We start from the raw sequence: 26,164 nt of genomic DNA, 5'->3' as shown, positions 1-26,164 counted from the left end.
TTAATGTCAATTTTCTTAACAGTCCTAGGATGTAGGACTGTTTCTTGCTGCATATCAGCAATTAAAATGCAGAGATGGTAAAATACTTTAAAGATTTTGCAGTGCTAGTCCATTGCTGCTGAATTTTGGATTTGCTGCACAGACTATTTGCTCTAAGCATAGTGGATGTTAACACAAGAACACAAACTTCTTAGCCAATTATTTTCCTTTCTACCACAAAACAAAAAAGATACTTCTCCCGCCAAAACTCCATTTATGAACAGCAGTTGTTATTAACTTGTTTTGATAGATTATGTTCTGATGTCATCTGTAATCCCTAATTTATTGGCAACTCTGCAATTTTAGAAACTGTTTGCAGCTATGACTGATTGCATCTGATGCGTTTTGATGGATGTATATTTACTTCAGAGCTATTACAAAGGAAGGAGAGATATCAAATTCCTAAGTGGACATTGTAGTCACTTCCTTAAAACACATTCTCTGAGACATAGAATAATTGTTACATGAAACAAGGACTCCTCATAGCGTGAACTGGTATTTGTTTCAAGACTGCGGTTTACAGAAAATGAAATCACTTTGAGGCAAGCTTCTACTTGGATCATTGAAATAATGAAATGAGTATTTTCACTGCTAGAGAATTTCTAAGAAAAGCAGATTCAGAAACCATTCCCAAGATAGCACAGGCTAATAAACTTCTCTTTGCCTGTACAGTACATGAAGAAGCTTCACATGCAGGAAAGGGCTGTGGAAGAAGTGAAACTTGCTATTAAACCTTTTTACCAGAAGAGGGAGATTACAAAGGAAGAGTACAAGAACATTCTTCGAAAAGCAGTGCAAAAGGTAAGGTGACAATGAAGTGAAGACAAGGAGCTGTGCAGATCGTTAAATATGTGGCAGTACTTTGGATTGCACTTGCCAGCTGCAGCAATTACATGCTGTTACTGAGTAGCAGATCTTTTGCTCATACTGTGCAGTCTTGTGGTAAAGCAGTAGTTTAAGCAGCACTGGGTAGTGCCATTGATGAGAGCTGTCAGACTGTTCCTTTTAGAAGATTGTATTATCACTTGTCCAGAATGTTACTAGGCATGAACTGCCTGAGCTCAAATGTGACATGGTATGTGCCTTGGCTGAGAATGGTCAAATCTCTCTCATTAAGAACTTTGGCCAGAATCACCAAGCTGTTTCTGGTAAAGTGAGAAAATATTTTGTGCATTAATTCCTTGAGCATCTGTGGTGCCCCTGAACTTTAGAAGAGGGTCTTGCAGTTTCATTGATGTTGACTTTTGTCTCAAATGTAAGTGCTTACCAGATTGTGGCTAAAAAAAGACCTGATCAGCAGGTAGATGTTGTCTTGTGGGAGCAAGTAATGCTCTTGTGATCAAGGCAGATAAATCACACCCTGGAGAGCTGTATTCTCTCCCTACTTTGCTTTCTTGCTATCACTGAAAAATTCCATCATAAATCAAAAATTCTGAGATAATGGTTACAATGTCACATCCTCTACGTGACCCATATGAACCTCAAGTGTGTTTTGTAGGAGATCTAAGGGACACCAATTGCTGATGAAATCACTGTGAACTCTTCTCTGAACACTGATAAAGTTCTTTGTAAAGTTCTCTTTCTCCCTTATCTCAAAACAGGCCCTCAAAAGTGCCAGATTCTTTTAATCTCAGCATCACTTCCTCAAAATCATCATAAAAATGGGAAATAAAAACTTCCTTGGTTACCATTTATTGTGCAAAACTGGCTGGATGGAAAAGCCTATAGTAAAAATGAGTAATTTTCCTTTCAGAAATGCTTATTTATTCAGTTGGCACTCGGGAGATAAGCCTTGGGCCATTTCTGGAATGCTTGAAGTAAAATACTACTCTTTTCCTTGTTGAGTTTTATATTTATGTATCCTGCTATGAGACTTGAGGGCCTATGCAGGAATAACGTCCTTGGAAAGCTTAGGGCTTTTCTGTCATTTGTCTGTTTCGTGCCTGAACTGCTGTAATAACTGTAAATTGACCAAATGCCTTTTCTAATCCCCTCTAGATCTGCCACAGCAAAAGTGGAGAGATCAACCCTATGAAGGTAGCTAATCTCGTGAAGGCATATGTGGAAAAATACAAACATATGAGGAAACATAAGAAATCTGATGATGCAGATACACATGAAGCAGAAAACTGAAAGCAAGCCACAGCCAGCATGACTTGGAATTAACTTATTCTGACTGCGAACATTATGCCAGTGGGAATAACAGATCTGCAGTTGCATCTCATTGAAAATAAAATATGGAGAAGCAAGATTATAATAGGACTTATCTGCGGAACCTTCTTTTGAATTGTTTCCATATGGGAATTTAGAGGGTTTTTTTAAATTACCTACAAATGTAGAACTAAATAACAATCAAATGCCTCAGACCAGCAGAGTAATTTGAAGGGGAAACAGAAGTCATTTATGTTTGGGACTCCCATATTGCTAGTTTTCAGGGTTACTTTGATCATACTTTTGGGCTGTGTACCTGTCTTGCTATAAGTTTGAAACTGGAGACCACTTTTCATATACAGCATATTGAAAGCTGTATACTGTTTTCCTTGTGTTTGTTTATCAAAATATGGATTGTCTTTAGAAACTTCTGATTTAATACTTGAAATGTTGTCTTTTTGGCCTGTTCAGCGTTGAGCGAAGCTTTACTCGCTCTGTCATAAGGGACTGCAGAAGTTAGCTAACCTTTATAAACCGACTTCTGAAACACTGCTCAAGCTGTGGTGTTTATTTACATTCTTTGGGAGTATCTTGTTAGTGAGAAGTTTATTTTCAGGGTGGGAGATTGTTTTGCACTTCTGTAAATAATGCACTGATGGCTGGTTTTGTGTCTGCCTTTCAGGAGAAAATGAAACAAAAAGCAAGGTTTGTGAATTTTCAGGAACAAGCTGGAGGGACAAGGTTGAACTGATGTACAAAGCAGATCTGTGACAGAATTTATAAAGTTATTTTGAATTATTTTTGTCCCATAGCAGGTGTCATTTGTTTGTCATACAGCTGCCTTTTGCTCTGACTATTCTGTATAAACCTGAATGCTTGGCTCTTGTGTAAGGACTACTGTGTTTCTAGAAGAGGACTGACGTTGGATAAGTAATGGTTCCTCCTGCTCTGTAGGAGGACTCATTTCCCTAACAAGAAGCAAAGGAGTCCAGCACACATACTGACTTCATCTTACTTCCTTTAAAAGCACTCTGTGGCCACATGTATTGCAGAGCAACCCATCTTTTAAGTGGTCATCTGAAATAGTCACAAATATATTCAGCATCCTTGAACCTGACAAAAAGCATAATTCCCCATTGAACAGTGTTAGGGAGAAGACATTTGACAGGAAAGCCAAAGAGAAAAAACACTAAGTTGCAACTTAGAAACTGGCTCTTCCTTCAACAGGAACCAAATGCGTGTGGCCTGTTGGACTAGATGGCAACAACAGGTTTTATGTGAGGGTTTTCCTAACCTCTTAAAATGCACTTGGAAACTGCCCTATTTATGGTTAGGCTTGCTGCTAGTCTTAAAAGAGAAAACAGGCTTTCTGGGATAACTTTTATAAAGCAAATAACTGCAGCTCTTTTTTTTCTTTTTTCTTTTTTCTTTCCTTGTGAGTGCAGGAAAACTCAAAGAGCAAGACCTTTTGGTCCCCTACTGGCACTCGTAACTTTTCAGTGAACTCTAATTTCATAAAAACATAGAATGATTTGGGTTGGGAGGAACCTTAAAGATCACCTAGTTCCAACTGCCCTGCATGGACAGAGACACCTCCCACTAGATCAGGTTGCTCAGAGCCCCATCCAGCCTGCCCTTGAACGCTTCCAGGGATGGGGCTTCCACCACTTTCCCTAAGCAACTTGTGCTGGTGTCATCACCCTCACACTGAAGAATTTCCTCCTAATGACTAACCTAAATCTACCCTCTTCCAGTTTTGATCCATTACCCCTTGTCCTTTTACTACAAACCCTTGTAAAAAAGTCCCTGTCCCCAGCTTTCCTGTAGGCTCCTTCAGGTTACTGGAAGGCTACTATGAGATCCCCTCCAAAGCCTTCTCTTCTCCAGGCTGAACAACCCTTACTCTCTCAGCCTGTCTTTGTAGGAGAGGTGCTCCAGCCCTTGGATCATCTTCATGGCCCTTCTCTGGACTTTCTTTCCCCAGGAGCTCCAGGTCCTTCTTATGTTGGGGGCTATCGCTTGCTGCTGCTGCTTCTGAACAGTCATTACATGATGCGCTGAGCGAGCTTATCTTGCTTGGGTTGTTTTTCGTCTTCAGTCTGCAGAACTGTGAAACAGTTCTGCAGGGGCACCTTAGGTTTTGAGGGAAGTCTTTTCTTCCTTTGGGTTTTTGATTTTACAATATTCCATTCCTCTTTATCGTTTTCCACATCATTCACTTCTTTCCGTTTTTGTTAACGGGGCAGTTTTTGTATCTGCAGTTTTAGGCTCTGGGTTTGCCTCAGCATGTCTGGAGCCAATTATCTCCTTTTCTGTCTCCCTAGTATTCTCCAGCCTTCTTACTGCCTCCTGCAGTTCAGCAACCTGCTGCAGCAGGTCCTCAACCTGTGCACACCTTTTGCATACAGGATTGCACCCTGCACCATTTCCCACAGCCTGTTGTTTGTGCAGCTACGTCCTTTGTCGCTGCCTCTGTCTGCTGGAGGCATCAGTCACCACTGGGGTGGATGGTGCAGACCCCCCAGCCGTAGGTGTGAACTTGCCTCTGTTCTGAGTGCTCCCCGTGATGCCCTCTCTGTTTGATAGGGCATGCGCCCTTCAGGCCTCCAGAAGGAAGCTCATAGCTCGGCCCTTTGAGGGAGAGAGCCGTCCCTGCCTGCGCATCCTCTCTGCCCGCACAAGCTGCCGCACCCTGTTTGCCCGCTCTGCTCCCCGCGCTCCGGCCGCTCCTGCTCCCTGAGGCTGCTCCTCTACCTGAAGTTTGTCCCACCCGCACTCAGTCGGAGCTGCTGCTCATCAGGAGCTCGCTCGTCCCGCTCGGGTTGGGGGGCAGGGCGAAGGGCTGGGGTGCCCTCTCCCCTTGTGCTCTTGCTGCTTTTTTTTTTTGCCACTAAGAAAGGGTCCCCTGGTATGATTCTCTGCTCTGGCGCCCTTCGCCTCAGTGACATCAGTCAAACGAGAAATGGCCTTGTAAAAACTCCCTCCCCAGCTTTCTTGTAGGCTCCCTTCAGGTACTGGAAGGCCTCTATAAAGACTTTTCAGAGCCTTATCTTCTCTAGGCTGAACAACCCCAGCTTTCTTAGACTGCCTTCATAGCAGAGATGCTCCAGCCTTCTGAACATCTTCATGGCCATCCTCTGGACTCGCTCCAAGAACTCCATGTCCTTCTTGATTTGGGGGCTCCAGGACTGGACACAGCACTCAAGGTGGGTAATCCTTGTTATCAATCTCCACATGTAAGTGCTGAGGTGGTTTGAATTCAAAGTGCAGTGGGAGAAGAAAAAAGGGGCTGGGGAAGCTGCAGTTTCACACCATTTCCACTGGACCTTGATGTCTGTTCTTCTCACTGCTGGAGTAGCTATTTCCCTCTCACCCTTTTTTCAGATCACTTTTAATTAAGCCACCACTAGATCTGAAGTCTTCTGTTTTGTGGGGTTAGATGAGCCTTAAGTGACAACTGATTCCATCTACATGGCTTTGCTTTCTGCCTTGGAAATAGCTCTGTGAGCCCTCCTGTGTCTTGTGATGCTCCCTGAACATGGAGGGAGCATCAGGATTGGGCTTTGTGGTACAGGTGGATGCTTGTGTCCACAGCAGAGACAGAATCTGCAACACCCCATAGCTTTAATTGGCTTAGCTTAAGAATGGGAAACTAAAGGATGAGCCTTAGAGCCCAAGAGAGCTTAGGAGCTCTGAGCTCTTCTCCAGTAAGCCCCTGGAGCAGCTCAGGGTGCATGATCAGGCCTGTGCTGGTGGAAATTTGCTGGAGATCCATAGGGTTACACAAAAATTTAGGATTTTATTTCTCTCCCTCCCCAGGTACCAAACTAATGACAAGACTTTCAAGGAGCTTGTCGGTTTCTGGATCAACAATCAGTCCATGTGAGCCTCAAACTCAGTTGTGCTTCCCGCGGGAACCCATGTGGACTGCTGCCAGGAGGAAGGGGTGGAGGAGAAGAAGCGTGACGTCATGGCCAAGATTGCAACCATGCTGATGGAGAGAAAAAGCAACCTCACTCACTTCATCAACAACTTGGAGAGCAGTGAAGAGCCCAAGTTTTACGTGGACCAGTGGGAGAAGCTGGAGGACGTAGAAAGCTCCACATTAACCGTAGGGCTGAGATTATCATAGTTCCTTGCTGTTTGTGGTCACCTGTTGTCTCTGGCAGCCCAGTGTGCTAATGGTGATGGTGACCTGGTGCTACTGCACCAGGCTACTACTGCAGCTGCTCCCAAATGCTGGGGTAGATGGCTGTGTCCCTAGCTGTGTCCCTGGTTGGTGATGGGCATCTCTTCCCGTGGTTTCTAGCAAGTGCCTGGGGAGGAATGTGAGGGGCATTTACCATCCCCAGGTGTTTTTCTGGGAACTGTTACTGAGAAAATGTGTGAAAGAAGCACCCTCTGAAGCTAAGCCAGCAGCGCACCCCATCCTATCCTTGGTGACCTCTTTGGCATTAGGTCCCTCCTTTACCTCACAAGCTAAAAGACTCCTCTGGATGTGTTGTTGGCAGGTGTGTGCTTTCTCTCTTCCAGATCTTGAACTTAGTTGCTGTGAACTGCACAGATCACCGTAATAACAAAAAGCTCGAGACCACTATTCTGCAGCATGTGAAGAATCAGGAGCTCTTCCCCGAGGCTGTCCGAGTGCTGCCACCTGTCTACAGGCAGGTGGGAGCTGCCATCATAGATATTGCAGAGTGAGGAAATGGCGGACAATGGTGAGTGGTCTATCAATCCCACCACAACTTTCTGGGACCTGCTGCCTCTGTGGTGTTTGCTGGACTGTTACCATTTGACTCGGGTCCAACAACAATGCTCTTGATCGCCTCCCCTTCCCACCCAGGTAGGGAAGGAGAGAGAGAAAAAGAGAGAGACAGCTTTAATTAAACACTAATGATAAAAGATATATATCTTTATATGCAATTTTATTTCTTTATATGCAATTTATATCTTTATATACAATTATTTTTTATATATCTTCATATACAATTATATACAAATATGTTCAGATATGTGCAAAAGCCTCTTGCCTCCCCCCACCCCCAGCAACTCCCACAGCATCTCCTGAGCTGCAAACAGTCCTGAAAAATCCAGGAGCTGCTGCTGAAGAAAGTGGAGAGTGATGAGTGTCAGGAAAGCTCGAGCCTAAGGGTCAACGGTGATGGATGGACGGAGTCATCTCTGGATGCCGGCCATGGATGGAAGAGAAGGGAAGAAGGAAGGAAGTTGTCTTCTGTGATCTCTGACTTTCCTATGAGCTCACGTAGATATATGGAATGGAATATCTCTGGCCAATTTTGCTGTCTGTCTAATTCAGCCTCCTAAAAGGGGGGTCATAGATCTCCCCGTAGTGTCTGAGCCGGCAGAGTGAAGGTGCGACCTTGAAGACCCAGCAGTTAGAAAAACATTCCTCTCTTATCAGCCTTAGTTGGAAGGCTCTGTGACTAGTTAAAAGAAAGCTCACTGAAGGAAAAAAAAAAAAAAAATATCAGTAAAAGGAAAATTGGCTTCATCCTGGCTCAAACCAGGACATGCACCTTCTGGCCCCACATGTGTGGTGGCAGGGTCACTGCTGAAGACCTTGCAGTGCTATAGCTGGAGCATTAATTGCTAATACCCATCTCTGTCATTATGAGCATCTGCCCCCAAGGCAGGTGCCTAGGGAAAGGCATAGGTAAATGTCAAGGGTGTCTTCACCAGGAGGCTCTGCCAACATATACCAACCTGTGGCTGGAGGTACCCTGAGCTGGCCACATTGTCTGGTTTGTTTCTTGCCAGTTATGTTCTTTTTCCTCTTTGCTCTGTATAAGCAATTAAGAAGTCTTGCAGGAAGGAGCTCCACATCTTTAACACTTTTGTGTGGTTTCCAAACCTATGTCCTGCTAATTTTATCTAATGTTTCCTAGCCCCTTCTCCAGGTCTGTGACTTAGCAGGACTACCAGGATGCCCTGGCTCCTTACTTATGTACCTAAAGCAGGTATGAACACCACCAGCACCCAGTGTCATCTCTGCCTCCCCTGACCACTACAGAAATAGAGGATGAGGAGCAAATGTTTTTCTTTTGTGGAGTAAGCCATGTTTTGTTGCCTGTCTCACTGCATGACTAAGCGGCAAGCTGAGGTTTAACTGACAATCTAAGGTTTTCTGGCTGGAATCAAACCTGCTCTCTCAAACATTATAAAAAACAGCATTAGCCTCATTTTTCAAATGCTCCAGTGAGATCCTTGCAGGTTATTGACACTGCTGAGGGAACGCAAGACCGTGGGAGCTGCAGCCTTGCAGTGGGACAGCTACAGATGGACAATTTGGTCCATAGCCACCAAGCATCACTCTTTCCCAGCCGCTCCGCCCAGGAATGGCATGGGTGACATTGGGTGCTGCTGGTGTTTTTTGGCTCTATAAAGCCTTGGAATGCTGGTGTCCAAGAGATGCATGCTGAGCTCCCATACCTTCCTGTAGGCATGATGGACCTCCAGTACCTGTTCAGCAAACTCTCCCAATGTGAGTGCCTGGCCAATCTGGGCAGAGGGCTTCTCCAGGACATCTTGCAGTACCTCCACCACATCGGGCTTGTTGTGTGATATGAGGAAGTCAAGCAACTGGAAAGCATGTTTTTTCTTCAGCCTACCTTCCTAATAACTATGTTCAAGGTAAGTGTGGGGATCAGGACCATCTCCTCTGCAGGGCCCAAGCTCTGCAGCTTTGCTGGGCTCCTTTTATTGCTGCCTCTTTACTCCTCTTCCCACCCAGCTCCTTGTGAGGTACTGCCTAGTCCAGCAGCTTAAGAGCATCTCTGTGGACACAGTGATCAAGGAACATGCCACCATCAGAGACAGGTCCAACTGGGTGTGGACCTTCAAGTCAAAGGCAATGCTGTCCCACCAGGCTGTGTGTGCCTTGGTGAAGCACCAGCTCTGTTCAGAAGGGATGCAGGACGCCTTTGAAGAAATCATGGAACATAGGCCCCATCAGCCTCCTGGAGCATTTTGAGCTCTGCCTGGAAGTGAAACACATTGAAGCACTCAACTCACAGGCCAGTGAGTTTGTGCCCAGGAAGCCTTGGGAGATAACACGGGTCCAAGATGAGTCCTCTTACGTGTTCACAACCTATCTGAATCAGGCTGAAGAAGTCTCTGAGGTGTGGGGAGGAGACCACCCTGAGGACCTCCATATCCGTGCCTACTTCTCACCCTAAACACCTGAGGGTTTCTTCCAGAGGTCCAGTGGTTTTCAGTCCTCAATGAGATTGCGCCATTCAGGGTTAGCTTGGCACAGTGCCAGTATGACTGTCAGCAAAACCTGGGCTGTTGAGACCATATCACCTGAGGCATGAGGGCAGGATTCTGGAGACCAAAGCAGCTTTTTAGCTCTGCCATGGATGTGTGGAGCCCTGGATGAACCATTTCATTGTTCACTGCTTGGATGTGAGCAGGACCATACTCCTTCTAGTTCACCTTTTCTCTGGGGTAGTTTTTGGCTAGTCTGTGCCCATCCAGTCAGTCAGAGGTCTCCCAGTTCCACCTGAGGATGGTCCAGTTTCTACAGGTGCCAGGACTGGTCCAGTTTCTGGAAGGTCTCCTGTCCTTGTGGGGTTCTTGACTTGTGTCCAGAGTTTTATCTGATGGCCAACTCTGGAGGCAGCTCTTGGCTTAAAAGGCTGCTCCTGCTGCTTGAGCTTTCAGTAGGGCAGAGTACTCACATGGTGACTGTCTACTGAAATTTGGTCCGTATTTTTCAAGTCCACCTGGTGCCATGCTTTCTCCCAGTATTAGAGATAAGCAGGGAGTAGGGTGGTGACAGCTGTGGGCAATGTCTTTACAGGATCCTGATGAAAGCTTGCTCCTACTCCACACACTGGGTGGCCAAGACGACTTGCCTACTCATATGCAATGGCAAACCTCTGCTGATCAAAGAGAATAACCAAAGGACCTACAGGTACTTGGAGCTTCAGTGCAGAAAGCCAGTAGGAAGGACAGGTAAGGATCACTGATCTTTATCCTATGACTCCCAATCTCTCCTTAGCTCCCCCCCCGCCACCTCCACCCCTCTAAGCAGAGCATACCAGAAGCCTCTACCACAAGTCCTAATCTGGCGAGGGTTCACCAGAAGTTCAATTAAAGGTTTCCCTTTTCTCCATGCAACATCGGTTGGAACTAGATGATTTTTAAGGTCCCTTCCAACTCAAACCATTCTATGATTCCTCTCAAGGTAGCACATGAACATGGAACGTCAAGTTTTTAGTCTTCTCATGGAGCCAATGGTTCATTCTTCCTCATAATGTCCCAGCGGGGTACAGTCTCAGGCTGGGTCTCCAAGTGATAGGTAAAAGGGCCATTTCGGTCAGCGAGCTCTTCCAATGTATCTTTAAATTTCATCTGAAGGCTGATGGGCCTTGGTTAAATTGAGAAGTGGAGCTCATCCAACCATTCTGGCTGTGGTCTGGTGGACTGGAAGCAATGCATGCATCACCACAGCATCTCCTGGGCTGCTGTGGTTGGATGCCTGTGAGGAAGTGAGACATTCTCCTTTTGCTTGCAAGGTTTCCAGTTTACCTGGGACTTACTCATGGCAGTTGTGTTCATCATCCAGAAGCTTGCCACAGAGTGGCCAGGGCTGCCCATGTGCATGAAGACCCCCTGCCAAACAGCCAGCTGTCCTGCAGAGCTCATCTGGCTAGACATGGATGGCACAAGTGCCATGTACGTACATGCTGTACTCTAAGCCAAGGACTGGAGCTGAGTGGTATCACAGTGCTGGTGGGGCTGGTCAGTTTCTAAAAGCCACGTGAAATTAGTCGTGCAACTCCCCAGGCACATGTTGCCTTTCTCCTGACGGTGTCCCGCAGTGTTAGCATTTACGTGTGGGAAATTCAAGCATGGAAAAAAAGGTGACAAATTTGAGACTCTGGGGTTTAAGCACATAATGTCCACCCTGCTCAGGTGCCCACATGTCCCCCATTTCATGAAGAGCTGAAGGTACTCAGTCATCTGGGAAGGCAGCAGCCGTGCCACCAACTACAAGACCTCAGGTTGGGGTGGAATGAGGGAGCCTCTTCCGTTGCCTTGGCATTAGCTTCATGGGAAGTTTTGTGGGCAGCTACTGTTCCATTTTCTTCTTGGGGCTTTTTCCTTCACAGGTTGAAGGAAGACATTAGAACCTGTGGGAAATGCGGGCATCAGTTTGGTGCAGAGCTGCTCCTGCCCAAAAGTGAGCCCAACAGTGCTCAAGGGAAAGGAGGGCTGAGGGTTTAATGGAGTTGAGGTGCTGATGGTGTCCCCCCCATCACTACAGTGTCCAGGCAGCTGGTGGAGCCCCTGGTGCAGCCCTCTGCTCACTGTTACATAACAAGCTATGGGACCAGCATCTTCAGGCCCAGCAACATTGATGTCAATCAGCAGGTAAGATGACGCCTACCTCCCCTTGCCCACAGTCCAACACTGATGGCCTGGCTCATGCTCTCCCCTCACTCCTGAAATAACAGGGTGCAGTGGCTTCCAGCCTGGGGAGTTGACACGCCATCTTCAGGCAGCATTCTGGTTACCATGCTCCTTCCTGATACACCACCACCCCTGCACCTGAGAGCTGAGTGCTGGATACTTCATGTTGTAGTTACTGCCATATTTTTCCAGAACATCTCAAGTAAGTAACTCTGGGCCAGTGGGGAGGTGCTCACCAAAGAAATAATATTTTTTTTTTGTTTAGCCAAAGTCAAGCTGTCCTTAACACGCTTTGACTGCATGACAAGTCATGTTAAAGTCATGTTTGCAGCCTCAATGCATGGAAATAAATGCACCAATAAATGCATTCCTTCACACGTGAGAAGTAACCTCACTCACAGAAATATAAGGGGGAGCTGCTGCCAAGCACTTTGGTACGAGCCCACTGCCAGCAGGGGCTTTGCAGGGACAAAGCTGACCACAGACCCCCATGGTTTTGGCAGATGGGAAGGCTTGAAGGTCTCAGACTGATAGTGGGGGCAGATGTCCCAGCAACATCAACAAGCAGGAAGTACCTTTATATACCTTTCTATATATTTAAACTTAGAAAACATGAAAATAAATCTGTAAATGACCACGCTCCACAAAACAGACATTAAGAGCTGATGGAGGGGAACGGCAGCGTCGGCTCCAGCATGGCCTGGTGAAGCTGTCCTTGGGGTGGGGGGAGCAGAGGAGGAATGGTCCTGGGGGGATGCTGATTTGTGCATCCCCTGATGCCTGGTGATCCTCCACTGGCTGGTCCCCTGTTCCAGGGGGCCACGGGGAGCAGGGTGGGTGGGAGTCAGTCCACCTGCATGTCACACTGCTCGATGAGCTCGAAGAGGCTGAAGGAGTCGGAGAGCTGCAGGCTGACAGTACCACTGTCGAGGGAGGATGCTCCCTCCCGCAGCACCTGCTCGTACCAGTATTCACAGAACTTGGGCACCAGCTGTGGCAGCAAACAATCAGGGTTACAGGCAGGGTTAGGGGCAGCTGCTCAATGTGGCTGCAATTCTCTGCATGGCCCCAGTGGAGGAAAGAGGGGTGCAGGAGGATCTGTACTCCCCTAGCCCCTGAGGAGCCCCATCCCTGAGCAGCTGCCTCCCACCCCATCCTGCCCAGCCACCAAAGGTCCCCATACCCAGGCAGCTACTCCCTGTCTAGAGTGGCCACCCCTAGACTCCTGGCCCCCAAGAGTACCCTCCTGAGGCACCTGCCTCTCTATATTTTCTCTGCTTCCCAAGGTTTCCTTCCCTGGGTACCCAGCCCCTCCCCATCCCCAAGCCCCTGCGCATCCTGTCCCTTGGGCATCCAGACCCCCATCTCCACTGGACATCTTTGGGCACCCAGGCACTCATCTGCACTGACCCGATGGTCCCTCTTCCCAGACCCTGAGGAACTCCTATCTCCCCTGAATCCCAAGGGTACCCCCTCATCAGGCACCCAGATCCCCCAGCCCCTGGGGGTCCCCCTCCTTGGGCAATCAGATCTGCCTCCCTTCTCCCCGGATCACAAGAGTCTCCCCTTGGACATCCACACCCTCATCTCTCCCAGGCCCTGAGGATCCCCTTCCCTGGGCACCTATCTCCTCTGGTCCCCAAGAGTCTCCCCCTTCCTGGGCAGTGGTAGTGCAGTGGTGGGTGTTGCCGCCGCACCTTGACTAGGATGAGCTTGGACTCCTTGGACTTGGCCTTGGAGAAGGACTGCCCGAAGCAGAGATAGATGGTGAAGTCTGGAGACTGCTGCCTTTGCCTGTTGCGGAAGTCCCTCAGCTCTGGAAGGGGAAACAGGATTCAGTTTTAGGATAAGCCTGGAGAACACAGAGGGGGGCTGGGAAAATTCAGATGCTTGTGACATCTGGAGCTGGCTCCCACAAGCCAGAAAACTAAGATGCCAGGGGTGGGTTGGGGAGGAGAAAGGGATGCCAATGACATATAACACCCCTTCCAACCTGAGCAAAATTCATTGAAGTCAAAGATGGAGGTTTCCTGGTCCCGGCGGAGCTCATTGGATGGGGGGTCTCCAACACCCTCAAACTGCTGGGACAGGGCCCAGAAGATCTTGCACTTCTTGAGGCGGGTGGCAAAGAGCTTGTGGGAGCGTTGCTCCAGCTGCAGCCCTGCGATGCTCAGCAGCTCCTCAGTGTACTGCCGCTGTTTGCCATCAGCCAGCTCGGCGGGGCTGGGGAAGCGCACCAGGTGGCCAGGGCGCAGGGCCAGCGCTGGGTCGATCGTCTGGTATGCCAGCAGGCACCGGCTGTCCTCCACCTCTTCCTGGTGGAAGAGCTTTCCCCGGTAGTAGATGCTGATGTCCAGGAGGGGGATGATGCCATCTGCACCAGGCAGTAATCAGCAGCTGCACTCCCCCAAACCCAAAGCACCTCCCTCCAAGTATTAATAACTTAATAATTATATACAATATTTGTTACTAATAATTACAATTATTAATGATTGCTATAAATAACCAATAACCCTCACCTGCGTTACGCTCTGGCAGAGGGGGCGGTGGTGCAGGGCTGGCAGCAGGAGCAAGGAGCATCACCTCCCCTGTGGACAGCACGGGGACTGTGCCCTCTAGCGGGTGGCATGGCAGTGGCGTGGCCTCTGTGGTGGCAGATGGGCAGCATCAGCATTGTGACTTGGGGTGCAGTGGGGTGGAGGTTGCTTTGGCATGGAGTGCACATGGCAGCACCCCAGCCTCATCCCACCCCATTATGGCATTCCCATGCCCAGGGCTGAATCCTGCCCCACAGCACCCACCGTGCTCCTGCAGCAGCATGGTGTTGAGGGGACTGTTGGTGCCCAAGGGTGGCTGTTCCACCATGGGTACCCATTGGTGAAATGCCAGTGGGGGGAGGCAATTGTTTTGGCTGGAGTTTGGCTGAGGCTGGAGCATGGTATCCCGGGGCGGGACATCCCCTGTAGAGAAATTACCAGTGGGGAGGGGTTAAGGTTACACACCCATGGTGTCGCCCACCCTGCACCTCACAAGCAGGGCCTGTCTCACCTGCAGGTTCCCAGGAAGCGTTATGGGGAGCAACATCATGGGCAGAGATGCCACACTGCTTCAGCACCCGCTGCAACTCCTCCATGTCCATCAGCACTGGGGGCTGTGTGGGGTCACTGCTGCCTGAGGGGAGGTACAGCATACGGGAGGTCACATAACTCTAAAACTGGCCCAAGATACCAGGGTGTGTTCCCAAAAGAACTGGGGGACCAGTGCCTACCTGGGGGGATGGTTTCTGGGCCCATGTCTTGGGAGACAAGCTCCAGCTGCAGAGGGAATCAGGACAGGGTCTTATTGCTGGGAATGGGGGGAACTCAACATCCCCCTGCCCCATATTTTGGCCAAATGCTGAGCTCCATCTTGGGAGTACTCCAAGCCCATGATGCCCACCCTCTTACCTGCAGCTGCTGGTGCAGTGGCTGCTGGTCCACCACAGGATCACGGCTGCTGAAATCTCCCTCCTCACTGTGCCAGAGGGCAACTGGAAAGCGAGCAGCATGAGCCAGGTGCTCCAAGATTGCCTGGTCCACCACCACACCCCACAAGCCTCATGGCTCACCTGGGTCGATGGCAAAGACCTTGTGTGGGTCATCACCAGACTTGGAGTGGTCATCTAGCAGCACAAACATGCGGGTGCTCCTCAGAGCACAGCGGAAATTGGTCTTCCACTTGGCCGGGTCTTCAGGGCACCCCTCGTATCGCCCACTCGCCTTTGCCCAGGCCTGGAGGAGGTGCAGGGTGGGGTGAGCATGGGTATCCCACCTCCATGAGCCTAGAAATGTCAGGGGTGCCTGGTCTCCCTCCTGCTCACCAGTTCCCACCTCAACAACCTCAAGGTTGCTGCTTGTCACCCCCCATCCCACTCACCTTGAAGACCTTGAGGTCACTACTGCTGGTCAGCTCCCATCCTACCCACCTTGAAGACCTCAAATTTGCTGATGGTAACCCACCTCATTCCACCCACCTTGAAGATCTCCAGGTCACTGCTGGTGACATCCTTCCTCGCATTGTGCTTCCAGGGGACGCGGAAGATGCCCTGGGCCGGGTCTGTCCAGCACAGCCCAGGGTATTTTCCGCTGTTGACGGCGCTCACCAGCCAGGGTCCGAACCGCAGCTTCTGGGCGTCCCTGTGGGCGCGGAGCCGTCACCGGGGTGGGGTGGGGGAGGAGTAGATGGACCAGGGCGGCCAGGGAATGGTGACCCAGAGAGGGCCTGGGGGTGGGGGGGCTGGAGTGCTGCTTACCCCTCGCTCCGCAGGGCTGCCATGGCGCGGCGGTGGCCGCAGGAGCCGGTGCCGGGGACGGGCTCGGCTCGGGGCGCAGCCACGTCCCGCCCGGCCCCGAGAGCCGCCCGGGTTCCTGGAAACCACGTGACGCTTCCGAAAGTGAAAGTGCCGCCCCGCGCGGGTGACGCGCCCGGGCGGGACCTGCGGGGGCGGCTGCGGAGCCCGCAAACCCGAGGCTGGTCATGTTACGTGTATTTATATTCACCCAGATTTAAACCTTGCCCCGCACGGGCGTGGGACACAGGCCCTGGCGGGGCTGGATCCGGCCCACAGCTGCGGGGCGAAGCGCCCACGACCCCGCGCTGAAGCGGCTCCTCAAAGGATCAGACACCGCGGGGTGCAAAGAGCCAAGGGCAGGAAGGCAGGAACCCCCGAGCACTGGGGCTTGGCCCGAGAGCAGCTCCACCTGCCGCTGCCGAGACTTCCCGGCTGTGGGTTCGGCCTCGGGGCTGGAAAGCCCCTGCCTTAGTTATGTATTTAGCATATTTGTTTTAATCCTTTTTTCTCGCAGGCAGCTTTTGTTTCTACGCTATGGGTCTGCGATTAGAAAAATGCAATGAGAATTGCCCCCGGGAGGTGCCAGCCGTGCTCCTCACAGCCAGGAGCCGGTTTTCTGGCCCTCCATCTGCTCAGCAAGTCGGGGCCCTCCTGCGGCGCTGCTTCCAGCGCCCCACCCTGGCGTCGGGGCAGCCCCCGGCCCGGCTGACCTGCGGGAGGCAGCGCCGTTACCGGCTAAAGAAAAACACTTGAAAAAGAGGAGGAAAATCAACCCCAAGCTCGTGCATCAGCCCTGTATGTTTCAGGGCCCACACCAGCCTTACACAGGGAGGAATTCTGTGTGGGTCTCCACCAGGCATGCCAGAAGCAAAGGGGGGAGAAGGCAGAGGTGGGAAGGGGGTGCTGGCGGTCAGTGGAGGGCAGCAGCACCTGCTCCCACCCCAGAAAGGGTAGCAGTGCCCAGATGGGGCTACAGCTGGTTTCCAGTAACACAGCTCTTGGGCACAGCCATTCAAGACTTAAAATGGTCATCCTGTGCCTCAGACCACTGCAGTGTGGGTTATGTAGAATTTTGCACTAAATAAGGGGAAAATTAGCAAATAAGCATGATATCAGACAGGTCTTGTACAGCCCAAGTGCTCATCCTTGTTGGTCTTCCTTGAGCCCATTTGAGCTCTGTGGGGAGCAGTAAAAGAAACCAAAAAATGCTGAGATTTGCAGGAGTTTTACAAATTTATTACCCAGGCAAGCACTAGAGTGGTGGTCACTGGGGCTGAAGCACAGGATATGCTTCTTTCCCCTGTGCTTTTTACTTTTGGGGAAATTTCTCCTTCTTTACAGGAACTTCTCTCTCATGCTTACTAGGAGCTCCTGCATGGATTAGCAGGACATTGCCCCTTGTTTTCCAGGTAATTTCCCCACCCTTCCTAAGAAATCCCACTACTGCTTTCCAGAAAATTTCCTTGTTCCTTTGCAGGATATTCCTCCCTTGCTTCCTGGGAAATTTCCATGTTGATTTCTAGAGACCTCCATTGCCTTCTAGAAAATTTCCCCATGTCTCCCTGGGAAGCAAGAAATTATTTCCAAAGAAATCTCATTCTTCCTGTCAAGGGTATTTCCCTTTTGATTTCCAGCAATTCCTCCTTTGCTTTCTGGGAAACCACCCCTCTAGGAAATTTACTTTCCTAAGGAATGACACTTCTGCTTTTCAGGATTTTCCCAGTATTTGAGGAGTTTTCCTCCGTTCATTTCTAGGTCATCGCCACTTCTATGAAGTTCTCACATTGTTTTCTACAAATTTCCAGAATACTTCCTCCTTTGCTTTCAAGGATTTCCTCCTAGTGCTCTCAAGGAAATTCCTACATTCTCTTACGGTAAATTTCCCCTTTGTTTTTTCCAGAGTATTTTACTGTAGTCGCCTAGGATGGTTTCCCTTTGCTGTCCATGAATTCCCCTATTTCTAGGGTATTTCCCTGTTGTTTTGTAGGAATTTTCCCTCAGGGCTTTAGGAAATTTCCTCACTGAGTTCCACAGAATTCCATCAGCCCAAAAAGATCCACCTGGCCAATCCCATAACAGGGGCATATGGCATCTCAACCCAAAGGGCAGTTAAGCACCACAAACCCCAAAAAACTGAAGCCACAACAGTCATGGTCAGGGTAGGAAAAAGGCACAGAGCCAAGAGGGGACAAGATACTGAAAAGGGCCTGGGATCAGAGGATGACCCTATTCCAGAGGGATAAGACAGAATGCAGAAGAAGTTGACCCCATATTGTCCTCTGCCCTGGGGACAAGTGGCACTCACAGCAAGGGGAGCAGAGGTGTATTTCTCTTAAGTGTATTTATTTACTTTTATTCCATAATACTGCAAGCAACGCTCAGAGGTTTATGTTAGTTGGTGATATTTGAAGCAGAAGGGAATTCTCCCATTTTAAACTCGTCTTTTTTTGGCCAGAAGCACCCTGCCTGCCTGGGGGACTCCCACAGGACCACTGCCACTACTCCCTGCCACCTCTGCATGTTCTAACTCAGGGCCATATGCAAGCAGCCCCATTCAGGTCACCAGCTGCAACACGGTGGAAGAGCTGGAGATTTCAGGAGGTTCAGCTTTACGAAGACATTTTTAAGAGCATATGATAGGACTAGGAGAGCTTTCCCTGAACCTCAGCCCTTCACTTCTTCCAAATATAACCCCACAATACAAATTTGCATTCCATAAGACCCCCTGAAGCTGCAAGTCACCCAGCTTTAGGGGGAAATTCTTGCAGGGAGAAAGGCAAGCAGAAGTAGTGAGGTTTCTATCAGCAATGTTTCTTTTGGGGCCCCTCCTTGTAAATCATGAAGCAGCGAGGAACAGTGCGTCTTTAAAATATATATATAAAAATCTCTCTCTTTTAATCCACTCAAGGGAAATTCAGAGCAAGAGCAGCATCACGGCGCTATACACAGCACAGACATCTATCATCATCTTTGCACAGATTCTTTCCCAGATACACAGAGAAATCACTAAGAAAAAAGAAAAAGAAAGAAAATGACTTACGTATGCAAAGTGACAAAGTAACAAATCAGACACAGAACAACTTTTTCTAAGAGGAAAAGAATGCACCAAGGAAGAAGGCCCTCAACATATAGGTTTTGAAAAAGAAGACTGATACAGAGGTGGTTCTCTTTTAAACATTAAAAACAGAGATTTTTTAAAAAATTAATTTAAATATACATTTCAAACACAAACAACAAGCAAGTGCCTGGAGAACAAAGCCAAAAGAAGGAATGAAAAGTGAATTTGACCAATTTAATTTAAACACCAAAGTCAGGTGGATTGCACCAAATAGAATAAATAATGGAGATCACCACACTTCAGAACAGTTAAACTAGAATTCATTACACAGCCCAAGAGAGCACTCAATCAAGAAGTCTTCTGACAAGCAATGTTAGCTGGGGCAGTGTCCTTTCGACAGAGCAGATGTAGGTGTGTATTTGCCCCCTGCCACCCAACAATGATCACCACCTCAAAGCAAGCAGGATGACAAGTTTTCATGATCCAGACGACTTGACCCAGTAATCATGTACACACAAATAGCTCCTTGCTCAGGGTGTGAGAAACCTCAGCCTCTTCAACACCACCTGGCTCCAAACAAGCCCAAGTCAAACATCAAAGCACAACCAGACCTTGTGTTTTCACCTTGCAAGGTGAGCACACACAGGTGTCACATTTCTTGTGCAGCTTCCAAGAGGTTGGTAAAAAAAAAATATTAAAAAATTAAAAATAAGCTAGTCTACACCTGTGGCCACTACTTTATCATCCTAGGGGTGGAGAAGCTGAAGGAATGTAAGTGGTTTCTTGTTTGGTTTTCTCTCCCCACAACCCCTGCATTAAAAGAAAAACAAACCAAAAAACAAAAAACCCAAAACCCAAAACAAACAACTTGATCCCAAGTTCCTTTCTCTCCCCAGCCTGTAGCCAAGCACTGAAGCACCTTCAGACATTTGTGTGATTCCACAGACATGATCCCTAGAGAGCAGACATCTCATCTCTGCACCTCATCCACATGTGCCTGTGACACATAGTTAGGAGGGACATCCCTTTGCTTTAAAACAAAAATTATTTCAAAATCAATAGTAATGATTCCCTTGCCCTTCCTCTGATCTGCAAGAAGATAATCCAAGTCCAACTTGTTTTAAGAAAAGGAGAAGGGAGGAGTGAAGGTTTCCAGACCAAGGAACTTGCCAGATCCAGCACCCCCTGCACCATGCCTCCAGCAGCAATGAAATGAGGCCCCTTTGTGTACTGCCCACTCTCAACCCAGGGCCAGCAGAGCCAAGGAGGAGCTGAGGGGACACAGATGCCCCTCCAGCTCCTCCTCAGATAGCTGGGAACTCCAGGAAGAAAGAAGAGGACAAGGGTGGATGAGGGTTCAAATTATTTCTTTCCCAGCCCCCTTCATCCCCAAGGCTGGGATGGATGAGATTTCTGGGTCTGCAAGTCCAGTCTGTGCTTACTAGTGTCATTAAGAATTACAATTTAAAAACAAAAGGAAAGAGAAAAAAATTATGCATAATTAGGTGTTGTCCGTGGAAGGAGCAGGAGGGAGCAGGTTCCAGACCAAGACAGAAAAGGGACTCTCTCCCTCCCTACATTTGCTTGTCTGGAGACGAAGTCCCCTCAGCATCCCTGCGCGAACCCTTTGTGCTGTTCCTCTGACCTCAGTCGACATGGATGATGAATATGGGGATGAATTCAGTGCTGAAGAAGGTGCAAGGGGCAAACACAGGTGTGCTGGACTTAGGCCCGGTGCTTGGGAAGCATGTCTAGCAGGAACTCTGCAATACCAATGAAGTAGACAACTTGTGCGATGCCAAAGAGAGGAGCAATGACCAGGGCTCGGCAGTACGCCCCTTTCAGGAAAGCCATGGGCCCTTCCTTCTGCCAGATCTTCCTGGAGAGAAATGGCACAGAGAGGTAAGCATCTATCCCACCCTTCCACCACACCAGGAGAGCCCCTGGCCATACTCTGGCTTTCTGCTTCCCTCCAGAGGCTAAACCCAGGCAAGCACTGTCACCTGGTACTGCCTCCACAGCCTATCATCCACTATCCCCCATGTGCTCTGCAAATGCCCATGCAGGAACATACGCCATCCCTACATCCGGCCAGGAGCAGGAATGTCTGCCTGGGTCTGGATGTTCAGCTAAGACAACTCCATGCTTCCATCAAGAGATTTCCCTCTTCAAAAGCTGGGGCCAGCTTCATTATCAGTATGGGACACAGCCAGATGGCAAGAGACTCTGGCTACAACAGCAATACAGAAGCAGAGCACTTGTGTTTTGTAATTCCTTTCATATTTTGAAGCAGCCAGACCACAGTTTAGCAAAGGATCAGTGTGGCTGGGGACAACCCACTCAGTGCTCCTGCAGCCGCTGTTCTGAATGGTCCTAGGAGGGATACAAGACTTCATGCTGTGGGATTGTCAGACAACAGGGCCTTGGGGGAGACAACCAGAGCATTGCCTCCCTTTACAGAAATAAAATCTCAGTGCTCTGCTTAGGCAGAAGCATTTAAATATAAAGGCTATATTTACCTTACTCAAAATAGGAAGAAGTTATCTTTTACATATCGATACCTACGAATAGTATGTATCTGGTTATGTATCTGTCTACCTATCCAGGTAGATAGATAGATAGATAGATAGATAGATAGATAGATAGATAGATAGATACATACATACATACATACATACATACATACATACATACATACATACACGGGTTCAGAGAGAACCTGAAACAGAGAAGCTGCTACTTGGGTCTAGAAGCTGCACTGATGGCCTGGTAGCAGGGAGCAGCACATGCCCTATGTCTAATACAGGGGTCTGCTTCACAAGGAGTCTTACTTGGTGCAGTCTAGGATTCCTGAGTAGGTGTCCTCATTCACTCCTCTCTGCAAGGACTGCAGACGTGTTTTGATCACTGGGGAGAAAGAGAAGAGAGACAGTGGTGAGCACTGGGAATGTAGCAGACTTCAGCAGGCAAGAGCCACCTTGAAAGTAATGTATTTGAAACACAGTCAAAACGAGATAACCACAAACAGACCATTTTCATATATTCATTAGCAAAACAGGGGAAAACAAACCCATTCCTTTAAAAACAGATAAAAGAAAAACACAGCCACCCAAACCCCAACCCCTCCACTAAAATATACAATGCTGCTCTTACATTTCTTTACACCTTGGAGTCTGTGCAATGTTGGGGAGAGAGGAGTTACTTTCTGGTATTTTTCACAGTAGAGGGACTGAGTTGGTATTTAAGGCAGATGCTGTGGGAGCAGGAAAAAAGGCCACAGATCTGAGGCTCCCTGGTTGTCCATGACCATGTGAACGAAACATCATCTGAGCTGAAGGCAGCTCAGACAGCAGAGGTCCCCTCCTGTATCTCCCCATGCACTCATGCTGTGAAGAGGCTAGCATGGTCACCCTCCTCCTCACCTAGCTCACCTGTGGGCCTCTGACTCCTGTCACTTAGTATCAGGCCACCAGCACCGGCTATTTGAGACTCACCATCGCAAGGATTGACAACCACTGCAGCCGTACTGCCAGCCACACATCCGGAGAGGAAGGACACATAGAATGGAGCCTTGACATTGGCATCTTTCTGGCCCAGCTTGTTCAGGTTTGCAAACAGTGGGAAGTAAACAATGGAGAAGGGGACATCCCTGGGGTGGGGATGGAGGAAGGGGAAGAAAGAAGAACAAGGATGAGCAAGTAAGAGCAGGACACTAACAAACTGAGCATCAAAGGAACGGTTGAAAGCATCATGTGTTGGCAGCATAACCAGGAGTGCAACACAGACATTCCAACTCAGTGATTCCAATGCAGACAGGAGCAAAAATTTAACAGAGGCAAACCTGCCTGCACAAAGCACAACAAGCCCAAGGAAGGCATGCAGCCTTGTGAAGACAGTGGCCTCCCACTGATTTTTCAACATGCAAATAGAAGACCCCAAGACATTCAGAGTTTGATAATTTTGTCCACTTTTGTTAATTATGAGAGGTTTCTTATTCTGCCCCCCCATGCCATTGGGTGTTGCTTTAGCTCTGCCTTTGTTAAAAATAGAGTCACTCTGTGAAAGCCAAGAAGAGTGTCAGAGTGGGCACCACTCCTTGCATCCAACATGTTCCATAGGCCAGAACCCATTTCACACTCTGGAGACTCAGGCTGACAGTTTTGCTTTGCTAGCTCTCAAGTCCTTCTCTACTGTGTTAAAATATGGATCATGGAGGGAACAAAACCCTCCCACAGAAAGCAGCAGAATTAAATCTTCCAGGAACAAAAAGGCAGCCTCCCTTGTTTCCATGCCCTTCCCTTCTTTAGAGTGCAAAACCTGTGCATGGAAACCAAACCAAATCAAACCAAACCCATAACCCCCGGAGCCAACACCCCCTTTGCAGGCTCATACCCTTGTGTTTGAGGTTCAGACCTGGGAACACTGGCACTCTGCGCTCGAGCTCTTGCCATCCTACCTCAGCAGCGTGGCTCCCAGGCCCTTGTAGAGTCCTGCGATGCCTTTGCTCCTCAGCAGCTCCCTGGTTATCTGTGTTGCTGTGGTGCGTGTTTCCACTGCTGGCTCCGCTGCCCCCATCGCAGAGGAAGAGGAGAGCTGGGCCTGTGCTGCCATCAACTTCTTTTGTGCTGCTGAGAGGAGCAGAGAGAGCACTGGTCTGCAAGATGCTCAGCAGCAGTCTCTTGCTGCTTATTGCCACGGGACAAGAAGGGAAAAGGCAGATCTCCAGGTGCACCAAAACATGCAGACTAAGGCCAGCCAGGTGCTCTGCAAGCTTTGGCTCCATGTCTGCCCATCTCCCTCAGGCTGAGACAACTCAGTTTATCGCAGTCTTGGAGGTGGCTGCTGCCACACCACAATGCTTTCTGCTGTACTCTCTTACCAACTAGTTTTACCTAAGCAAAAGCAGCTTGTCACATATGACCTCAGCAATGCAGAGAAAAGGAACTGCTGGAGCAGGCAGATGGAAAGTACCTGCTTCCGGCTACGTCCCCAAGCCCCTCATAGGACAAACTAAAGATATTCATAAAGAAGAGATTTAACAGTTCTGTTCTTTGCTTCCTTTCCTTGAAGGCCACCATTAACCTAGGGAGCTCCTCAGCCACATTTATAAATGCAACCTGCTTTCTCCCAAGGTTTTCAAATTGATGCATTTCCACTCTTTGGCTGGAAGGTGGAGACCACATCAACATGTAAGTAATCCTCTGGCTGCCACCAGCACACCACAGGTCTCCTGCCATGCAGAGAACAGGCTGTTCACAGCAGCGAAGACCTCTTTTGAACCCTCAAACCAAGGCTTAATTCCTTCAAACATTTTAAAAATAATACACACAAAGAGTATAAGGTCAGCATTAAAAACAGTGAAGAGAGAAAAGAAAACGTAAATCCATGATTATTCAGGAATGTCACATCAAAGGAGAGATTAAAGGACAATTTTTCCAAGGCCACAAATGTGGCATCAAACCATGTCATGCAGTGCTCCTGGGAAACAAGGCAATACCCCAGGCTGATCTCTGGAGCAGATTAAGGTGATAGCAAGCAGCTCTTTATCCCACAGTCTCCATCCCAGGCTCTGGTCTCCATTCTCATCAGAAACACCCCACAATGTTTCAGCCAAAAAGCTTGCACTGCCTCTGGCCTCCTGCCCATAGCCCCGTGAGTCTGACCCCAAACTTCTTCCAAATCCAGTGCACTGGAAGAATTTTATTTAAGGTTTCAGCCAAGACAACTGCTGATTTTGTCAGGACGGAAAAGAGTAAGAGAATCATAGAATGCTTTACATTGGAAGGGACCTTATAGACAGATCATCTAGTTCCAAACCCCCTGCCATTGGCAGGGACACCTCTCACAAGACCAGGTTGCTTAAAGTCCCATCCAATCTTGAACACATCCAGGGAGGGGACATGACAGCTTCCCTGGGCAACCTGTGCCAGTGTCTCACCACCCTCACGCTAAAGAATTTCTTTCTAGTGTCTAACCTAAATCTACCAGTCCCATTTGGAGAGGGAAACTGTCATCAAATCATTCCAGGAACTTCCTGGATTGTTAGTGCCTTGCTGTGTTGTCCCACCAGCACATGTCAGGGTGGTTGAAATCCCCCATGAGGACCAGGACGTGTGAGCACTAAATGCTCCTATAGAGCTTGTATCTGCCTATAGAGGGCCTCACCCACTTGGTCTTCCTGGTCAGGTGGCCTCTAGCAGACCCCCACTATATCACCTACCCCTGTCTTCCCTTTAACCCTGACCTAGAAGCTCTGGGTCAGCTCCTTTTCCATCCCCAGTCGGAGCTTCATGGACTCCAGCAGGTCACTGATGCAGAGGGTGACACCCCCTTCTCTTCTTCCTTGCCTGTCATTCCTGAGGAGCTTGTGTCTATCCATTCCCATGCTCCAGTCATAGGAACAATCTCACCACATCTCAGTGATGCCAATAACATCATAGCCCTGCAGGTGTGCACACGTCTGTAACTCCTTGTTTGTTCCCCATGCTATGTGTGTTTGCCTAAAGGCATTTATGTTGGGGCCCCTTTGAAGCTCTCTTACTGGCTGGGATTACGTTCTCCTGCATTTCAGGGGTTGTCCTGCTGGCCTGTGATCCTTCTCCAGGCCCAGGGCACCTATTAGTGGCATTGGCCTCAAAATGGTGGCAGTGGGATGGATTGAGGATCCCCTCACCCAGCAACTCTAGTTTAAAGCCCTCTTTATGAGATTGGCAAGCCTTCTGCCAAAGATGCTCTCCCCTTTCTCTGAAAGTTGAACTCCATCAGCCCCTAGAAGACCAGGTTTCTCAAAGCGAGGCCCATGGTCTAAGAAGCCAAATCCCTGGCTGTTGCACCACTCCCATAACCATTTATTGACTTTACCAATATGATTTGACCTTTCAATCACCTTTCCTTTGACTGGGAGGACTGATAAAAAGACTACCTGTGGACCTGAGTCCTCCACTGCCACTCCCAGGGCTCTGTAATCCTTCATGGTCTTCAGATTGCTCCTGGCTACACCACTGGTGCCCAGGTGAAATGGCAGGAGTGGATAATAGTCAGTGGGACTTTGAAATTTTAAGTAGCTTTTCAGTGATGTTCTTCGTACGAGCCCCTGGTGAGCAGCAGAGCTCTCTGGAGAGTGGGCTGGGTCAGCACTTGGCTCTCTG

General features: G+C 48.8%; 3 protein-coding genes and 1 pseudogene across 10 annotated transcripts in view; 2 read left to right on the top strand and 2 right to left on the bottom strand.

The window, feature by feature from the left end:
* PHRF1 (PHD and ring finger domains 1) overlaps nucleotides 1-2,988 on the top strand; it is a 41,101-nt gene extending 38,113 nt beyond the window's left edge. The window contains exons 17-18 of the mRNA XM_051620521.1: nucleotides 712-840; nucleotides 2,038-2,988. Of these exons, the coding sequence (XP_051476481.1) occupies nucleotides 712-840; nucleotides 2,038-2,172 (264 nt within the window). The 3' untranslated portion in view covers nucleotides 2,173-2,988. The remainder of the gene's footprint in view (nucleotides 1-711; nucleotides 841-2,037) is intronic.
* A 2,328-nt stretch (nucleotides 2,989-5,316) lies between these two features.
* Nucleotides 5,317-12,036, top strand: LOC127385371 (uncharacterized; annotated as a pseudogene).
* A 164-nt stretch (nucleotides 12,037-12,200) lies between these two features.
* IRF7 (interferon regulatory factor 7) lies at nucleotides 12,201-18,715 on the bottom strand. Its single transcript, XM_051620525.1, has 11 exons — nucleotides 15,920-18,715; nucleotides 15,641-15,803; nucleotides 15,236-15,398; nucleotides 15,075-15,157; nucleotides 14,897-14,942; nucleotides 14,677-14,799; nucleotides 14,430-14,588; nucleotides 14,148-14,273; nucleotides 13,622-14,002; nucleotides 13,326-13,444; nucleotides 12,201-12,619 (listed from the first exon to the last, which is right to left on the bottom strand). The coding sequence occupies exons 1-11, from the start codon at nucleotides 15,940-15,942 to the stop codon at nucleotides 12,473-12,475; spliced, it is 1,533 nt and encodes a 510-aa protein (XP_051476485.1). The 5' UTR covers nucleotides 15,943-18,715; the 3' UTR covers nucleotides 12,201-12,472.
* A 100-nt stretch (nucleotides 18,716-18,815) lies between these two features.
* Nucleotides 18,816-26,164, bottom strand: part of SLC25A22 (solute carrier family 25 member 22) — a 59,529-nt gene continuing 52,180 nt past the window's right edge. For 6 of the 8 annotated variants that reach the window (XM_051620528.1, XM_051620532.1, XM_051620529.1 and 3 more), the window contains 4 exons: nucleotides 23,473-23,644; nucleotides 22,511-22,665; nucleotides 21,848-21,923; nucleotides 18,816-20,895 (listed from right to left, as the gene is read on the bottom strand). In XM_051620528.1, coding sequence (XP_051476488.1) covers nucleotides 20,742-20,895; nucleotides 21,848-21,923; nucleotides 22,511-22,665; nucleotides 23,473-23,644 — 557 coding nt within the window. In that variant the 3' untranslated portion in view covers nucleotides 18,816-20,741. The remainder of the gene's footprint in view (nucleotides 20,896-21,847; nucleotides 21,924-22,510; nucleotides 22,666-23,472; nucleotides 23,645-26,164) is intronic. The other 2 variants (XM_051620534.1, XM_051620533.1) reach the window with 2 other exon arrangements.

The sequence above is a fragment of the Apus apus genome, chromosome 5, assembly GCF_020740795.1.
Source record: "Apus apus isolate bApuApu2 chromosome 5, bApuApu2.pri.cur, whole genome shotgun sequence".
NCBI lineage: Eukaryota > Metazoa > Chordata > Aves > Apodiformes > Apodidae > Apus > Apus apus.
This window is presented reverse-complemented; position numbering and strand designations above follow the sequence as displayed.